Genomic DNA, 18,884 nt, shown 5'->3' with positions numbered 1-18,884 from the left:
ATATGAGTTAGTAGTTGTACAATCACTCTTAGGACTGAGGGAAGGGAGTGAAATGAGTGAGAGACTGGGTTGCTCCCAGAAAAAAGGAGAGGAAAAGAATGAACTCATGCAGGCTATTTCTTCCAGCCTGGCAAAAGAGAGTGGGAGGAGTTCCACTTTAGAAGGTGAAGGTGAGGGTGGGAGGGTGGTGAGCCAAGGGGAGCCCTTGATGCAAGAACATAGAGAAAATGAGAGAAATGCAGGTACATGAGAAATAAGGATGGACATCATTGTTAGTGAGTCAATGAATGTCAATGATGTAGACATAGAGAAACTATTTTAGCATGATCAAGCTGTCATAGATTCCATCTCTTTGGATGCTGAGACATTTACTCATCCTATTCCAGCATATCAACTTTTAGCTGGACAGGGCAATGAGAATGCAGAAAAGATGCTTAACTTGGTGCATACAACTGAATCAATGCAAAGAGAAAAGGATGTCATCACAACCATACAACCTAAAGCTGGTGATGATGTTGATTATGGTACTGGTGAGTCTGAAGACTTCTTTGGAGATGGAGATGGTGATGGAGAAGAGTTCATGGACATAGGGGAGAAGCATGCCCTAGATCTAGATCAAACATTCTTCCTTGAGTGTTTTCTAAAGAGTGTGATGAGCAGCATTTCAAAACAACTATTTTTCACATCATTCAACAGACACACAACGCTCTTCAAGCCACTACCAATGCTAGCACCAAGAAGTTTCTACAGGCACACCTCAATTCTCTATAATTACATCAAATACAAGCTCTTCAACACAATCAAGATGTCACTTCAATCAAAACAGAGATTGACCAAGTCAAGAAGAGTGTCTCTGAAAGATTGGATGCTACATTTCCAAATATAACAATGCTTGACATCAACAGACAGTTGAGGAGAAATTCTAATCTTGAAACTAAAGTGGATTCTTTGGACACAAGATTGAAAGCATTAGAAGCCTCTCTAAAAGCTATTCATCTACATCAAGCACAACAAACTCAATTGCTACAAAAACTGGTGGATGCACAAATTTCTACCCCCACTCTACTTGATGATAACAAAAGGGGGAGAAAGAGTCAACAATCCCAGTTAGTCAAGGAGAGCCAACCAGTGAGGGGGAGCATGTGATAAATGTTCAAATCAGTCAAGTAATAGTTCCAGAAATTACTTTGCCAAAGCCACCAGTATTGGACAACATTGATCTGATCCAAATAGCAGCTGCTAAACTTGATTCAAAGACAAATCCCAAGATGCTTGATGTTGCAGCTGCTGAGAAGGAACTAGATGAAAAATGGAAGAAGATTGATGCAGATATTCAGAAAAAATTTGGTCAGCTACAGAAACCAGACAAGACTTTTTATCACCATTCTCAAGTCAAGCAAATCTCAGTGAATGAAATGAGTCTAGTTAGCTTGGAAAAGGCCAAACTTCATGCATCAAATCTCCAAAAGCCAATCTGATTTCGAAACCTAAAAGGAACTATCCAAAGTCATCAGACAAGAATTCCTTGGATCTCATATTTGAGACTCCAAAACCAGATGAAAAGAAGCAGTTGGCAAGTTGTATAGCATTTTACAAAGATCCATCTGATTCAGTACAAAAGAAGAGAATTGCCAAGATCTACAAGAATGGTAAGGAAATCTGTGTGGTGGTTGGACACCCTCAGTTTGTAGAAGCTAAGAAGGAAGAAAAAGAAAGGATCAAGCAAGAAAAGAAGCAGGCTGCTTTAGATGCTCAAACAAAAAAAGAAGCAAGCTGCTATCTTGGCCAAACTTCAAGCTCTCAAATCTACAACTGAGATTTTTGAAAAACCACCTGTGATTACTGAAGCTCGGGATCAGCAAATACAAAATGAACCTCCACAGAAAAGAAAATATTATACAAACTTCATTTCAAAAGGAAATTAGACTTCAGTGATCAGCTAATGGAAGACTACATTCCCAAACAGTCTACAACTTCAACTCAAACATCCAAGCCCTCAGTGGTACATGAGGAATTCAAGGTAGATCCAACAAAGAATTTTCATGGTGAACCTATAATTCCCAAGAATGAGCCAATTGACTGGGAAAGTTTGCCAATTCCTGAGTTTAATTTACTTATCTTCAACAAGCCAAAGAAAACCAAGACTAGAGCAATCAAGAAAGTCAAGCATGTGACTCTCAGAACCAAGACCCTAACCAAATCTCAACCCACAGTCAACAAGGGAGATCTTTTATATATCTGTGACATCAAGGAGTTTTCATATATAAACCTCTACTTGGATGAATTGGAAGAAGTAAGAGGGATTGATGCTCACAGACATCTTCCTGAAAGACTGGTGTTTAAGTACAAGGGAGGGAGAGAAATCACATGGCCATTTCACAGGATTCTTTAGGAAAGTTATTCTGTATTGATTATTATCTTCTCATCCTTCAAGAAAAACTTTGGTTTCAATGTAACTGCAAGGAAATTGGTCCTAAAGAAGATAGAAGATCTAAGGAGTGATAAAGCCAAGAATCCTAGAACTCTAACAATTCCCTTCACAGGAAGTAGAGTGCATTTGAGGCCTTTTTGGCTAATGGAATTCATGGATGATAAGGGAGTTATGAGATTCTTCAGACTGGATGACCAATTGAGTATCTCTAGCAATGAGACTCTATTGGAAATGCAAGAAAAGCTGGATCTATCTGAAGATGATGAACTTGAATTCCACAGACAACTCTGGAATCAAATAGAAGAAAATGACAGGAAGCTTGGGAAGAAATCCAGATAATCAAGGAAATAGAATTATATGCTCAGTCTAGAGGAACACCTTGATAATAATTGTGAGAACTCTTTGTACACTCTTACTTTGTTCAATTTTCAATAAATTTTGTAGCACTTATCAGTTTTATCTACTATATCTCAATCTGTACATTTAGGGGTTTTGTAAGCATCAAGTTTCTCTTAATTTATGGCTACAATTCCAGTAGACATAAATTGGGGGAGATTATTAGGAATATGTTGTGAACTTGATGATAAGTTAAACAAAACACCTTAATAGATTTAACTTAGTGAATTTTATAGCTCTCGACAGATGTTCAATTACAGTCCCAACGGATGAACTTTATAGTCCCGAAGGATGATAATTTGAGATTCATCGAGAGTGCAGCTTATGTAACAAATAAGTACAACAGTACATTTCTGTAAACAACCTGTTTTAGCCTAGTAGACTCTGTAGGATTCTCCAAGCCATGCTGACTTCTAAATAGATATGCAGAATAGGTTGGCTAATTGTAAATATGAGATGTCTTGTAATTCTGTATAAGTGAAATAGAGTCAAGTGACAGATAGACTCCCAACGGATGATCTACAAGACTCTCAACGGATAATCAACAAGACTCCCGACGGATGACCAATATAGTCCCGACGGATGATCAAACTCAAAATAGCTGTTGATAGTGACAACACAGTCACATGCGTCTGGTGTTTGCAAAAGGAATGTGGCAGCCTGTTAAGTAGGATTTTGAGGATAAAAAAGCATTACCATTTCAATGCAAATGTGAAGATTTTCAAAGATGCTGGAATAGAGTAGTGAAGCAGTATGGAGTTAGACTGGATATGTTTTGTTTTATTATCTTGTCTTACTGTCATGTAACTTGGTGATATATATACCAAGTGTAGCAAGTAAAATAATTAACTAAGCAAGCTTATTTTCAGAGAAACATATCAAGCTGTATTCTGTAAGAATTTCTCTGTAGTTTTGTTTGTTCTACTTGTAAAACAGCTGTGAGCTATTCAAAACTTCACAGAGTTCTCAATCTGATATATATATATATATATATATCTTTGGTGGATACTTTCAAATCCACCAGAAAGTTTTAAACCTTGTGTTTTATTACTTAGTGTTTTGATTTCTATTGCTCTTTTATTCCGCCTTACTGCCAATCAAACACTGCTATATATATATAAAGTTAGAATATTTTTAGAATCTCAAAAAGATGCCAGAATTACATTCAACCCCCCCTTCTGTAATTCTTGTTGTATTGTTAGGGAATAACATTATTAAAAGGTTCATTTTGTTTCCGTGTCGAAATTGATTTATATAAGTCAAAAGTAAAAAAATAAACAATAAAATTATTCGTCTCAAATAAAAAGTAACTAAAAGACTAGCTCTTATTCCGAGTAAGAAACTATTTATATAAATCTCGTTATATTTAAAAGAGATATAAGCAAAACGCTTCCTTGTAGAATATTTGCAAGCTAGTCCGTTTTTTTTCCGTGTTGAAGTAAAATTTGTATAAGTCAATATAATACGACATAAACAAATACCTTCTTGTTTGAAATAAAAAGAGACTTAAACTAACTAAATTTTGAGTTTACGAATTTTTGTTTAAGTCTCGTTATAATTATAAGAGGTATAAGCAAAATATCTCTCGTTAAATATTAGTAAGTTTGTTAGGACTTCAAATCTGAGTTGAACGCAACTTGTATAAATCTCATTGTTAGGGCGAAATCACGCACTAATATTCACGCAAGTATACGCGTTCGCAAGTAATATAGAATATTTTCTAGTTCGTTCCCTCAGAGACTCAGACTAAGTTTTTGTCTAATTAAACTCACTCACCAATGTATGATTACTTCTCAATGTTAAGATAATAACACTTAAAATTGTTGATTAAATATTAACTATAATTAACTACTTAATTAACTACTTAACTAACACTTCAATTTATCAATAATAAAACACTCATGAGATCACAACTTCATTATTACTTCCTTCTATAGCCATTGTAATTACCTTTAGCATGTGACAGTGATGACATTAATCGAATAACACGAAAATGATAAAAGCCAACTTTCATTGTACTAATACCATTCTACCAAACATCCACAATTAAGATAGAAGTTGAATAGTCATCAATTATGTTGAGTTCCTATATGTCTACAGAAATTGACAACACAACGATTTAAGCACAAGTTATTCCTTTTGATTACATAGGGCAAATAAAACTGTTAGAATTACCCACTAATCATGCACAACGTACATGAACCTATGCTAGCATGGCAAGTTCTAAATCTCAAGATCCACCGTCGCTTCACAAGAGATTAACACCCTATCTTATATGTTCGCGACGCACATAAGACGAATACGCACAACCAATACTAGATATCATGCAATCATCACACACTAAAGTATTAAACAATTAACTAAAGAATTCCATAATAAATCCGTTGCAACCCCATTATCACGATTAGCCCATAATAGAACTTATCGCCATCATGGGTTCATATGAAATCATGATAAACAACACAAGGAAATAATAACTAAACTAATTATATTAAAATAGAGTACGTCACAAGAGTAAATAAGTTAAAGCAAGAAAACTAGCATCCAACGTTACAACGAAACAAAAATCACAAGAATATATGCTTCCTCCTTCGTTGCGGTGTGCTAAATCGGTCTTCTTCCTTATCTCCTTCGCTTCTTGCGCAAAACACAATCTAAAACATAATCTCCCTCTTATTCTCTATGAAAACGTCTCAAATCTACTTATATAATAGTCCCATAAAACTCAGATTACATAGAAGTTGGAAGCCAAACAGAAGTAGAAGTCTAAAATAATTCAGCTTTTTCCCCGACCCTGCGCGGGCGCGCAGGCTGCTGCGCGGCCGCTCAGCATTGCTGCGCGGGCGCGCAGGACCCTACTGGAAAAATTCCAGGTTTGCTCCGTTTCTTCGCCGTAATCTGCCCGTTCTTTTCCTCTCGCAATGGTGAACACATGCCAAGGCTTATTCTTGATGATTCCTCCTCCGAAATGCAACTAATACCCTGAAATGCATAAACACTAGAAAAACGCATCAAATACACAAAATACTTGATTTCAAGACACCAATTTAAGCCATTTTAAGACGTTCTAAGTGGTATAAAATGCCACTTATCACTCATTAAATTATTTAGAGATATAAACAAGGCTTTCTCGTTGAGTTAAAGAATTAAATTAACTTCAGAAACTAAGTTCAAGGTTACTCGTATAAATCTCATCTATTATAATTAGAGATACACGAGATTTACTTACATTATTTTTGAAGTTGAAACTAACCTTAATTCCGAGTCAAGGAATATTTGTATAAATTATTATACGATATAAAATCTCCTCATTGATATTAAGTGATTTATCTTAGTTTGTTAAAAGCCATTATAACTTATTGTTATATTTCTCACAAAGCTTTTTAATAACAAATAAGATATAGTTGAATTTTATTTAAGTAATTAATATTTGGCCTTGAATTATATTCAACATTATATTTAATATCTTAGTAGTTCTTATATTTAAAATGCTCCCGTTATGTTTTATACTTTGCATATTATTTAAGATGTTAAATTATCTCTCAGTTTAGTATTATTGTATACTAATCCAACCTTTTTTCTTACTAAATGGATTTTAATAAGTCGTAAGTGCTTGTATTATATCTTTTGACGTGAGACGAAGTGAAGTGGTGATTCTCGCTCTAAGACCCAAGTTTTAGACACGCCGACGGGAAGTTGGGTGTTTACACACTGTGAAGAAGAGGAAAGAGCCAAGACCCGATCTAAAATCCAAGACCAACAACGGGTGTAGATACAAAGTCTACGCAAAGGATTGTATAGTTTTGAGGAGGTAGCAAAGAGTTACGCTCCAAGACAAGTTTGTAAGGGTTCAACTTCGATTGTGAGGAAGTAACTGGGAGTTACGTTCCAAAATTTGTCTAGTAGGTTTCGCTATTATATTTTGAGGAATTAGCTGGTAGTTAAGGTTCAAGATAAATACATAGTGTTGTAAAGACTTCTCCGCCTGTTATAAAGGCGTAATTTTATAATATAGAAAATCTCGAGTCCAGGGAGGAGTTCGGTGACTAGAGTAGAGGTGAGTGGACTTCATTTGTGACATTCAGCCACCGCGAACCAGGATAAAATTGACTGTCTCGCACTCTATATCTTTACCGATTTATATTTCCGCACTTAGCTTACTTGTTTACAAGTAACAAATTTTAAACGACAAAGAAAATCTGAAAATGACAAGCTCTAAAATTTAAAAAGGTTATAAGTTATTGAGGCTTCGTTTGGGAGTGTTATTAAAAACTGTTGTGCTGTGAGAAAAAGTACTGGTGGAAAAAGTGTTGTCAGTAAAATTAGATGACTGTTTGATAATTTTTTTATTTTATGCATATTTTGAGATATAATATATAAAAATAATATTTTTGAGAAGGTTGATGGTAAAACTGATAGCTGCTTCTTGCAAAAGCTGAAAACAGCTTTTTCCAAAAGCATGGGGGACATGCTTTTGCTAACAGCAGCTTTTAGACCAAAAGCGCTTTTAGACCAAAAGCGCTTTTCCAGACAGCATCTTTTAGAATTTACCAAACACCTTTCTGAAAAAGCTGCTGTAGCTGTCTGCAACAGCAATACCAAACGGAGCCTTAATCTTCGTTCTAGCTTATTAACCCCTATTTTGGGACTAACATTTATTAATTATAGTTTTAATTATAATTTGAAAATATATGTTTTTAAATGTTTTTTTAATTTAAAATTCATGAATTAAGATAATTATATTTAAATTTTATTTATTCTAATCCATTTAAGTAGAATAATTCCGACTTATCAGTAAAATTATCAAAATACTTGTATATAGCTTATTAGTATTTATTCATTTATCACTTATAAGTCAATTATTTATTTTAATTCATAAGTTACTTATTTTAAAAATTTTAAAACAGGCACATTATGTTCTTAAATGAATATTTTTTGAATAAATTTTTCCCGGATATTCTTTTTTGAAAATGTTTTTTTAGGAAGATTTTTCAAGATTTTTGTTCCCGAGAATCCATATATCGAGAGAATTTGCCGATCAGAAATTTTTCGAAGAAATTTTTCTCGAAAGTTTTTAAATGGGTTTTTTTTTTCCGAGAAACTTTTTAGAAAATATAAATACATGATTTACTTCATTTTTCATTATATATAGTTACAAATTTTTTTTACCCAATTAAAAACGAAGTTGTACAATTTTTTATTTAAAAAATCATTGAAATTTGATTAAATAGTTTGAAGTGGTTATGTAGTAGAATTATAATAAAATCACACTTATCCAAAATTATTTCACAGTGGAATCAAATTTAAAATTATTATTTTTTTAAATTTCAATTATTAAATTTTTTTATTATATTTAAATATAATAATTATTCTAAAATTTAAAAATTTGCAGAAATAATCTGATTTTTTTTAAAAATATTCTGAACAAGATATTGAGAATAAAATTGAAATTCTGAATTTGAAAGTGTACCTGGATTTAAATAGATAAATAAAGAGTAAAAGTGTAGAGCAGGATATGTGTAAGGGTGTGCTATGCTAAGCAGAGAGGGGGTTGATTCTCGGGGCGGTTGATGATGAGTTCAATAACCGGAGCATTTAGCAAGACACCTTGTTGTTCTTCTTCTTTATCTTTCATTACAAGCCCAGGGGCAAGGCCTTCAACAATTAGTTTGTTAAATCTCCCCCAAGTCAGAACTTTATTTGCTACTGCTTCTGCTTCTCTTTCCACCCCGGAAACACAATTCCCTCCCCCTAATTCCCAACCTCCCCCTTCTCTTGGCCACGCTACCCGCCCCGATTTCCCTATTTTACACCAGGTATTTCTCCCCTAATAGTATCCTTATTTCATTCCTTTTCCATAAACTATACCTATTAATTTTTTTTAATCAAGTTGTGAAATTACAGATGTACCACTTGTAATCATATTAGAAAGCCTTTGTCTCTCAGCTAATAGGGGGAATGTTAGGCAAATGTTAATTTCACAAATAAAAATTAACCAAAATGTTCTAGAGGACCTGCCTGTTCAGGTAAGTATGTTTTGCAATGTTCCTGACCCTAACATATGTCTGCTGCCATATTTTTTGGGAGCACTTTAGTATTCCAATATAATTTATGCCATTGTTAGTACTCCCAACAACTCAACCACTATAATTGAAATGGATGCTAATTATACACCGTTTTGAGCTGCTTCACAGGAAATAAATGGATCCAAGCTTGTCTACCTTGATAATGCTGCAACTTCTCAGAAACCAACTGCTGTTTTGAATGCTTTACACAACTATTACGAAGCTTACAATTCTAATGTACACCGCGGTGTTCATTTCCTCAGGTCATCAGTTTTTTCACAATTACTTTATTTTTTTTACTCATCCTCATTATTACCGTTACTCAGTGTTTTAACTTTGTCTGTTGTCACTCCTAATGTAGTGCAAAGGCAACTGATGCTTATGAATTAGCAAGGAAAAAGGTTGCTACCTTTATTAATGCTTCTGATTCTAGAGAGATTATTTTTACAAGAAATGCTACTGAGGCTATCAACCTTGTAGCATACTCTTGGGGACTTCTAAATCTCAAGCCAGGCGACGAGGTACTTTTTCGGACTACACTTGGTTCATCGCTTCATGCTCAAAGTATTGTGCTAAAACTCTTTTGTTATTAATCATAAGATTATCGATTTGCTTTGTTCATTTGTTTGTTTTTTAAGAAAACGAAGTCTTACTGGATGTTCACTAGCATTTGTTTTGTGTGACGACTACTAGTCTTAATTTTTTTGAAAATGTTTTTTGTGCAAATGACATGGGATGATCAGATTTTGGAAACCAGTTGGCACTTTGCATTGTTTCCTGTAGTGTTTTATATTGTTTAGTAGCATATCATTGAGTAGAGGTCTAGTGCAAATTTCACATCAAGAGAAGTTTATGTCTATTTTCTAGCCAGCTAGCGTCATAGGATGGAACAATTTTTCACCTTCTCAATGATGTGTAATAATTTACAATCTTTTGTTGTTTAAATCTCTTGTGGACCTCACAATTTACATCTATTCTCACTTTTTTTCTTGCATTTTCAGTAGCAATACCACATATTTTCTTATCAGCCATTTCGTTGGCTTATGCTTAAAGGGAACAATTCCACTGTTTATAAAGACAATTACAAATTTTTGGTTGTTTAGTCGCACACCCCAATTTCAGAACTAGTTTATATTGTACACGGGTCCAGAGTCTGCAAACATAATTCTTATAATTTAGTGCCCACTGGTAGTTTGGCTCTTTGGTCTGTTTAGAAGTAGTGTATGTTTCAACACTTTGGGGGACATACTATGTTAATGACATAGAACTATAGGAGGGAGTAGCATCAAGGGAAAGTCTACTAATCATCTCCAAAATAGCAGAGGAGATGTTACTAATGTTCAACAGTAAAGTGACATCAGAATTCCTATATGTCATTCTTGTTTGTTGGTTTTCTTTATTACTTTGTTATTATTTGTAAGCATATTTGGTTCTCCTATTAGTTTGCCTATTGTTCAGGACTTGCAACTCTCTTCTACAAAAGAAGACTGCTTAATTTATCTTTTTGTTTTTTTTAGAAATATTGTATTTAAAATGTTCTACTAAAAATGATATGTGATGTTTAGCCTAGATACATCTAAAAGAAGTGCTAGCTTACAAGCTAGATTAAAAGGCATGTGATGCCCAACAATTTTTCCATTAATGATAATTAGTTGGAATCTGTGTACACTATATGCCCGTTCTTTACCATCTTAGCTATTTGGTAGGAAAATAAAAAATAGTTATTCTTTCAGTAAAGACAAGAGACAGACCCTTTTTGCTTTGCTCCTGTATAAGATCACTTAAGTAAACCATCTTGCTTATTATTCTAGTAAGTTTGATTTACTTATAACTCCAAAATTTGCTTATGTCTCTACTTGTATTCCTCTGTGACGGTGGCAGATATATTTTTTAATTTCTTATATGGTTTTTGTAAAGTGATAACTACCTTATATATATAATATATATATATAACTGAAAATTTTATTTTTATTGCAGGTTGTGCTTACAATTGCTGAACACCATAGTAACATTGTTCCATGGCAGATTGTGGCCCAAAAGACTGGTGCCATACTAAAGTTTGTGAGTCTTACTGACAATGAAGTACCAGATGTGGAGGCATTAAGGGAATTGTTATCGAAAAACACAAAACTTGTAGCCCTTCACCATGTCTCAAACGTGCTTGGTAAGTGGGTAAAGTGTGTCTTGAACTGCAATTTGTATGTTTAATGGTGCAAGGACCATTGCACATAGTACCTCTATAATAAAACTTGAATCAAGCATGATTTCGTAGAGGACTTTGCAAATGTGGCGTCTTCTCCTCCTTTGTTCTCGTTTCTACGTGGTTCTTTCTTCTCATGTTTTTCTTTTTGCGTTGCAAGTTGAATTGGTCCGTGGTCTTTCAGTCGGTTAAAATGATCCGCATTTCATTTATAGGATCAGACATGGAAAAAGTGTTGTGTCCCATTGTCTGGTATGGGAATGGGAAAGATTTGGAGTGCAAACAGTGGTTTCATTTTCTTATTTGTTATTTTTATTTCTCAAAGATGCCACTTAAATTGGATTACCAAAGTAGTTTAGATAGGTCATGAGAACTTTAATGTGAATTTCATAACTAATGAGAACGTTGTCAATGAATTTGTAAGGCCAGGCTTTTATTCCTGGTAAAGAGAATTGCTATCTGCTCTTAGTTGGAGTTTAAAATATTTTTTTCTATCAATCTTGTAAACACACTATATTAATATTAATATATCAAGAATATTTTCCTCTTCTTTAGCTTCTGTTCTTCCAATCGAGGAGATTGTGCTTTGGGCTCATGATGTTGGGGCAAAGGTTCTGGTTGATGCTTGTCAAAGTGTTCCACACATGGTGGTGGATGTCCAAAGCCTCAATGCTGATTTTCTTGTTGCTTCTTCTCACAAGGTAGGTCTTTAAATATATTCTGATATATTAGCGTTGTGGGAAAGTAATTAAATTTAAGAAATAAACATGCTTCAGATGTGTGGGCCTACAGGCATTGGATTCTTATATGGTAAAAGTGAGCTGCTTGCTTCCATGCCTCCATTTTTAGGTGAGACACTTTCATAACAGTTCTCTATTTAAAAAATTTAGCAAGGTGTGTTCTGTAAACTCATTTGTACCAGTTTAGAATTTTGTGGTGTCCGTTTTTCAGTTAATTCCTTTGTTGGAATGGAATGAAAGGTTGTAATGTAGAAGTTGAGCTCGAACTGAGGGGTGATAGAGCATGAGGAAAATGATATTTGTGGTGGAAGGCATGCAGAACGTATCAAACCTTTTGAACTAGAGTAGTAAATGGAGTGGAGTAAAGGATAGGCATCTCGTGTCTAAGAGATAGGAAATTCATGTCCTAGAGATGACTGGGGCATTAATTAGTTGTGTTGAATGGAGAAGATTAGGAATCATTTATATGCTTAGATGTAACTACATGCCATTATAACATTTGCTAATTATGTGCTTAGATGTGAACTACATGCCATGATAAGATTTTCTAATTGAATATGAACTAGATGTTTTCACTTTATTCACTTTATAAATTTTAAATAAAGAAACACCAACTAAACACAATGGAATTAAGGACTCCTTGTACAAGCATATTAACACCTTTGCTATGTTATTTTGAATAAAAGGTGGTGGTGAAATGATAGCTGATGTATTTTTAGATCATTCCACCTATGCTGAACCTCCATCCAGGTTAGTTGTCTTTTGTACCTCTTGGCATAAATATTTTTTACTTGTTGGTGTACCTATATTATATATTACCTATGGAGATTGGAGGCCCATGGAAATATTCTCGTCAGTAGTATGTATTAGTTGACCAAATTGCCATTTCTTAAAATATACTTAATTTTATGTTCTGTAGTCATCTATAGATATTACCTATGGAGATTGGAGGCCCCATGAATTATTCTAGTGTTTTTTTATATTTTATGTTACCAGATTTGAGGCTGGAACCCCAGCAATTGGTGAAGCTGTTGGGTTGGGAGCAGCAATTGATTATCTCTCGGGTATTGGCATGCAAAAGATTCATGATTATGAGGTATGTTTTGTAATGTTGTTCTTTGTAATTCACTATATATGCTGGTAAATTTTGCTTATATTTTTGGCGCCTTCGATTATAGATAGGTGTCGGGGTAGATATTGTGTATTCTGCCAAGACTTGGCCTAATTTTTAGTTTTTTTTACTAGCAGTCCCTATCTTTTAAAACCATTAGAACTAGCAACCTATCATGTATGTCTAGAACTCTCTGCTTGTCTGTGTGGCTTGGTAAAAATAAGCATGAGGCGCAAAGCTGGCTAATGAAATCAAACAAGCTTTCAGTAAAAATAGTTAACCAGCCTAATGCAAGCTTTGCGTATAATATTTGTTTGTCCTTGTAGGTAGAGCTGGCTAACTATCTCTACGGAAGTCTTCAAGAGATGCCAAATGTGAGAATCTATGGTCCTGCACCTTCAGAAACTGTTACTCGGGCTGCTCTTTGTTGTTTCAATGTGGAAGATATGCATCCAACTGATATTGCGACTTTCCTTGACCAACAGGTCTGAAATAAATTGTAGGATTGTACTGTGATGATCTATTTATGCATGTTCTTTTTCCTTATATTACTGTTTATGCAACTTATAATAGTTAGTAGTAGAATATGAAGGGTATCGTAATTGCTAATATATGTTAAATGTGTTTTCCAGCATGGAGTCGCTATAAGATCAGGTCACCACTGTGCTCAGCCTCTACATCGTTTCTTGGGCATTAATGCAAGTGCACGTGCTAGTTTATACTTCTATAACACAAAACAGGATGTTGATGACTTCATTAATGCGCTCAAAGACACAATCAGCTTCTTCAGTTCATTCAAATAAAGGCAGACCAGACCACCTTTACTTGAGATGTTGTACAGCCTGTTTAACTAGATCCTAAACCAGATGTATAACATTCTCTAAATGCTGCATTTTAAATATTGAGATGTATGTTGAGCAGTTCTGTATACTTTTTTTTCCTTTTCTAGTTCTTTTTATTAGATACACACACAGAAATAAAGCTCTTCTCAGTGATGAAGAAAGTATTATATTCAGTTTTATGTTAAACCTTCAACCGGAAAACGTAACACATTCATTTTACATATGGTACGGGAAAACAATCAAACTCAAATAAAATATCAGCCAATATAGGTATTGTACTATTTTAAAGATAATAAACCATACTTGAAGTTGGTCTAACATTTTAGGGGTATCCGGTTAATGGTTAATGTGTCCGGTTAACGGGAATCGGAAATTTAAACCTAAATAATAGTGTTTGGATTACTAATTTAGTGGTGGGGATTGGGAACTCCATTCTTTCATAATGGGGACTCTTGATGGGTAAATCAAATTCACTAACCCTTGATTTCCATTTCATTTTCATTAACCTTCATTTCCATGCTCTTCATTCTCATTCTTATAGTGCATCCAAACGCCTCCTTAAATAATCATAATTCGGGTCCAGCGTCCATAAAATTCATCAGTCCGGACAGGGATGATAAATTAAAGATTTTTTGTTAGTACGTTATATATTACAGTATAATTTTAGATACTGATACACTATCATTATTATAATTTTTTTTTTGTTTTTTAGTTTGAATAGGGAATAGAGTTAACATATGTCTGATGTCGAAATTGGTTATTTGATTCGAACCAATTTCCTGCAAAAAAACATGATGTTTGATTCATTTTAATTCAAAAGAATCTTCTACTTTTATTTGAAGATAAACTAATAGCTTCATTAAGATGACTATTTTTGCGGCAACAAGTGAATTCCAGTAGCATAACATTGACAACAAAGCTACAAGCATGAACCTTGACTGTGATTGGAGTGCTTTTAAATCATTTAGGAGCAACTTATCCTGGTAACAGTTTTTGTAACTGCTCTGATTAATCATCCAAAACTTTGCCAATTTAAAACTTATAAATTCTATCATTGCAGATTCTATCATTGCAGTCATCTGCCTGTTACATTATTTCATGGAGTTATGTAAGGCACATATTTTTGTTAGATTAAAAAGCTCAAACATAGCATCATAACATAAAAATAACAAAATATATAAATTAATGTTAACAATATATTTCTTACATTTTAGACATATTGTATGATCATTTTTCTTATACACTAGTTTTATGTATTAATAATTATAATTGACGTGGGTGTAATTAATATTTTCTAGAGGTTTTACTTTGAAAAAATATGAAAGTTAATTTTGTCGGTGAGAAAAGATAATCGGTTGCTTAGATATAATTTAGAGTTTTTTTTAAAAGTTCGATTTAATTTAATTATTTTTGTAAAAATTTAATTTTTTTTTTTAAAAAATACGATTTTGCAATCAATTTAGAGTTTGAAAAATTGAGCCCTTTTGTGTTTATATATGTATAATTATATCTCACAATTCAAATGAGTCCTCTGTACAATTGACTTTCGTATCCTTTTTGAATCTATACGGCCGATAATGTTGTCATCAGATTCTGCCGCCACTACATATTCGAGGATACTCCTCCCAACGAGATTGTTTTGTTCCTCTATTTTTTAATTATTACTAGATTAAATAATTTATGTTTAGTTAGATGTATATGTATTGTTGTTGAATTTAAGGTTTTGTGTTATGTGATTGTTATAGCATTTCAAAATGTGAAAATTTGTATGTTTGATTGTGTTTGTTGTAAATTATATTTCTGTAAATATTTTAAGAAGATAGTAAATTTGTAAAAAAAATTAAAAAATATATATATTTGGTAATATTTCTATTATTTATTATATTATTGTTTATTTATTTAATCGGATAATTGATCGAAAATTAAGTTGTTAAATTTTTAATATTGTCATTTTAATAATGTAGCATAGAACATTACCCTTAAACAAAGATTGTTAAGTTTAAAAAATATACTTTGTGTTCAAGACTAGTTCCTTCTTTTTAAAGGGCATGAGATTAAAGACTACTTTTTGTACAAAATTAATTTTACAATATCAATGAAAACTAAATTTGTTTCTAAAAGCTACAATTTGTGAGTTTATTAAAAATAATCATTTGATTATCTGATGAAATATTCCCAATTTTAACCTAATACCAGAATTGAATTTCAGCTCTTACTTTAATTGTAAGAACAATTGTTACGTAGTTCTAGAGTCTGGATACTCTCCAACAAAAACAGGCATATCGGTTTGTATGCCAAAGTTTACCCTCAACCATAGTATGTTTTACTTAATTAAAAAGAAAAAATACAGGATGTTTTAGTATGAAATGATGGCATGGTAACAGAACTTATGAAAGACATGTGAATTGAATTATTGTGTAAAATGTGTTAAAATGACCTTGAAACATACAACAGAATGTTACATATCTATCACTGAGGCTTCTCCTCTAAAAACTGTCATTTTTTCCCTTGAGTTCTTGAACTGGGACTCGGACTTGGAGTACAACCTGTAGCTCCTTTCTGCAGAAAAAACATCAAATGACCCTTAATGTGTTAGTTAAGTTCTTTGATTAATCATGTCAAGAGTCGGTGTGTCTGTTATGGCTTATGAATCACTTACTCCACAGGAATGTACATCATTGCAACCACATAACAGCTCCCCATTCAGCGTGTCTACAGCTTGGAATGTCCCTCCTCCTTCACTCCTCTGTTTATATTAACAGAAGTTATGTGTTAAATCGTTTGCTTGCAGGATCACAATTTTCATAATCACAAACTGAGGTTTGTCTTCAAGTATCGTAAAAGACAGATCAATGCTACTCAGTTATAATTCGGTTTAGGAGTGAACAGAATCAGGGCCGAAAGTGTACCTTGTAAAAATCAACAGCAACGAAATTAGCCCATCGATTTCCAGCCGCGGCATAGCAAGTGTAAAGCATGTCATTGAGGTCTTCTGAGTTCTCTCCACAGGCCAATAACTTGATTGGAACAGTTGGAAAATAATTTACCAAAACTAAAGATTTACTCGTGTCATTAAGTAGTGATGACTCCCCTCTGTTAAAACAATTTCCAGCTTCCATTCCACCATCTCCATCTGAAATCATACTCAATATTAGTATAAGCACTGTATATATATCAAAGTATAAATCAAATGCAAGCAGAAACTGGGCAACTACATTGATTTTCCACCATGAAATTCCATTGATATGCAATGCCCTCGTCTGCTTGTTTGGATTCAATCGACGTAAAAACTAGCAGCCTTTGATTCTTAGTTACCATGTCACTAACTAGCGGCCAGTCCTGGCCGTTCTGTGGCATACTTGTCACAGGGAACCAATACTTCATTAGCCCTGCATCTGTGAATAATTTTGTTAATCCGTTGGGGGTGTGAACGTAGTCTTCTAGGATCAGTGTCACAATTTCAGATGGATTTGCTGATAAGAACGCTTCAATTTCGATCAAAGTGTCCATAGCTGGTTCCTAGTACATGTTTTTAATTCATGTTTTAGTAAACCAATCAATTCCATAATCATTTCCGGAATGTAATATGACTATAATACCAAATGTGATGATAGGAAAACTTTTGCTTACAAATGCTGTATAATCATGGCACTTTCCTTCAAAAGAATGGCACAACCAGATATCTTCTTCAAAATCATATGTGTCAAGCATTAGAGCTCGAACTCCATTCTGCAAAGTAAGAAATAGTTATTTGAACTCAGTAGAAGAAAATTTACAAGGAAACATACAAAATTTACGAATGCTGAAGAATACGAGAGGCTAAGAGGCATACATTTAGCTGCATGGTGACATTATCTTCTTGATTTTTAGGACATAACCTCGGAAATGGAGTATGAAGTGGCTCTCCGTCGATTGCATAAGAATTGTGGGTTGTCAAGAACGCATATTTGTTGAATGGCAGCGTATTGTTCTATTAAATAAAAAGTGTTAAAATAGCTGTTAACCTTAATAGCAGAAAATTAAATACTCACACGCTCATATCTCTCTGCCAAGACCCGGGCCTTCTTCTTGTCATCGTATCGAAAATTCACATCAAAATTAGAAACCTCAATAAATTTAACCGAAGGAGATGAAGAGAAGGACATAAAATTTCATACCAGGAGTGAAAATTGGTTGGTAACAGATGATCTGACACATCTAGACCCCGAAAAACCTTGAGGACAAGAGAAGCAATACAGCCCTGCCTCGCAATCTTCGTCGACTGAACATTCATCCAGCAGCTACATTCATTTCATATACAGATGCAAAAAACTCAAAAAGGTTACAAATTACAAACCCATAAAGTCACGCTAAAAAAGCTAGTGTACCTTGCATGTGCCATCAGAACAGGCACTGGCATAGATAAACAAGATGAAGACTGAAACTAAGACCAAGCATAGACCTCTCGGAAATTCCATTTTTACGTGCACTAAAATATGTGATTGATCTTAGAATGACTGGAGAAACAAACAATGAATATCACATTTATATTCTGATTTTCTATGCATTCAATTTGGATTTTATAAGGACCCACTATAGATTATCTTTTCTTTTTCGAAACACCAGTAAGGATAATCTGAAATAACTAAAAGTAGGAGGAGTTATCCGTTTATGCATATATGGTTTATATGATACATTTTTTTTAATAATTTCAAGATTTGTTTCTCAAAGATATATTTGCTATATTTGTATATTTTGCTATAATTTTTTTTCTTTACAAATATGAATAATAGACTTAAAAGTGGGTATATGTTCTAAATTTTTTTGGAGATGGGTAGAAGTCGAACCGGGACAATCGTGGATAAATCATTAACCACTTGAGTTAATACATGATAGTAATATTTTTGTAGTTTTTATTTAGAAATAAATCGATTAACGTAACTTTATATGCTTTGACTATATAGTTATAATTATTATTTTTTAATTTTTTTTCCTGAAACTAATATTTTATTTAAAAAAAAAAAAATTAAAAAATGTTAATTTTTATTATGGAGTATGCTGCAAAATGCAAAGATAAAAAGTATATCTTGAACACGACGAGTGGATTGAAATCTAGAAAA

General features: G+C 33.5%; 2 protein-coding genes across 3 annotated transcripts; one reads left to right on the top strand and one right to left on the bottom strand.

The window, feature by feature from the left end:
* Positions 1 to 8,322: 8,322 nt before the first annotated feature.
* On the top strand, positions 8,323 to 13,910 carry LOC141684433 (cysteine desulfurase 1, chloroplastic). 2 transcript variants are annotated; one of them, XM_074489419.1, is made up of 11 exons: positions 8,508 to 8,643; positions 8,732 to 8,853; positions 9,022 to 9,155; positions 9,254 to 9,413; positions 10,870 to 11,056; positions 11,648 to 11,793; positions 11,869 to 11,941; positions 12,519 to 12,582; positions 12,829 to 12,928; positions 13,270 to 13,428; positions 13,576 to 13,910. In XM_074489419.1, exons 2-11 carry the CDS (start codon positions 8,797 to 8,799, stop codon positions 13,744 to 13,746), a joined length of 1,251 nt encoding a protein of 416 aa, XP_074345520.1. In that variant the 5' UTR covers positions 8,508 to 8,643; positions 8,732 to 8,796; the 3' UTR covers positions 13,747 to 13,910. The 2 variants fall into 2 exon arrangements, with proteins under 2 accessions (XP_074345519.1, XP_074345520.1); XM_074489418.1 differs by lacking the exon at positions 8,732 to 8,853 and having other exon boundaries at positions 8,323 to 8,643.
* Positions 13,911 to 16,172: 2,262 nt separating this feature from the next.
* Positions 16,173 to 18,256, bottom strand: LOC141687177 (PI-PLC X domain-containing protein At5g67130-like). The gene is made up of 8 exons (XM_074492365.1): positions 18,153 to 18,256; positions 17,943 to 18,065; positions 17,618 to 17,755; positions 17,416 to 17,514; positions 17,001 to 17,304; positions 16,695 to 16,918; positions 16,445 to 16,531; positions 16,173 to 16,344 (listed from the first exon to the last, which is right to left on the bottom strand). Exons 1-8 carry the CDS (start codon positions 18,240 to 18,242, stop codon positions 16,282 to 16,284), a joined length of 1,128 nt encoding a protein of 375 aa, XP_074348466.1. The 5' UTR covers positions 18,243 to 18,256; the 3' UTR covers positions 16,173 to 16,281.
* Between the last annotated feature and the right edge of the window lie 628 nt (positions 18,257 to 18,884).

This window comes from Apium graveolens, chromosome 9 (genome assembly GCF_009905375.1).
Source record: "Apium graveolens cultivar Ventura chromosome 9, ASM990537v1, whole genome shotgun sequence".
Lineage (NCBI taxonomy): Eukaryota > Viridiplantae > Streptophyta > Magnoliopsida > Apiales > Apiaceae > Apium > Apium graveolens.
Note: the sequence above shows the minus strand (reverse complement) of the source record. Positions and strands in the feature narration are given on the sequence as shown.

Bases quoted from the DNA above. Each gene is read 5' to 3' on its own strand.
- LOC141684433 (XM_074489418.1), top strand. From the start codon at position 8,398: ATGATGAGTTCAATAACCGGAGCATTTAGCAAGACACCTTGTTGTTCT. The intron at 9,156-9,253 runs GTCATCAGTTTT...CTCCTAATGTAG, and splicing joins CGCGGTGTTCATTTCCTCAG to TGCAAAGGCAACTGATGCTT. The intron at 11,057-11,647 runs GTAAGTGGGTAA...CCTCTTCTTTAG, and splicing joins CCATGTCTCAAACGTGCTTG to CTTCTGTTCTTCCAATCGAG.
- LOC141687177 (XM_074492365.1), bottom strand. From the start codon at position 18,242: ATGGAATTTCCGAGAGGTCTATGCTTGGTCTTAGTTTCAGTCTTCATC. The intron at 18,066-18,152 runs GTACACTAGCTT...AAATGAATGTAG, and splicing joins GTTCTGATGGCACATGCAAG to CTGCTGGATGAATGTTCAGT. The intron at 17,756-17,942 runs GTATGAAATTTT...TTTATTTAATAG, and splicing joins CCAACCAATTTTCACTCCTG to AACAATACGCTGCCATTCAA.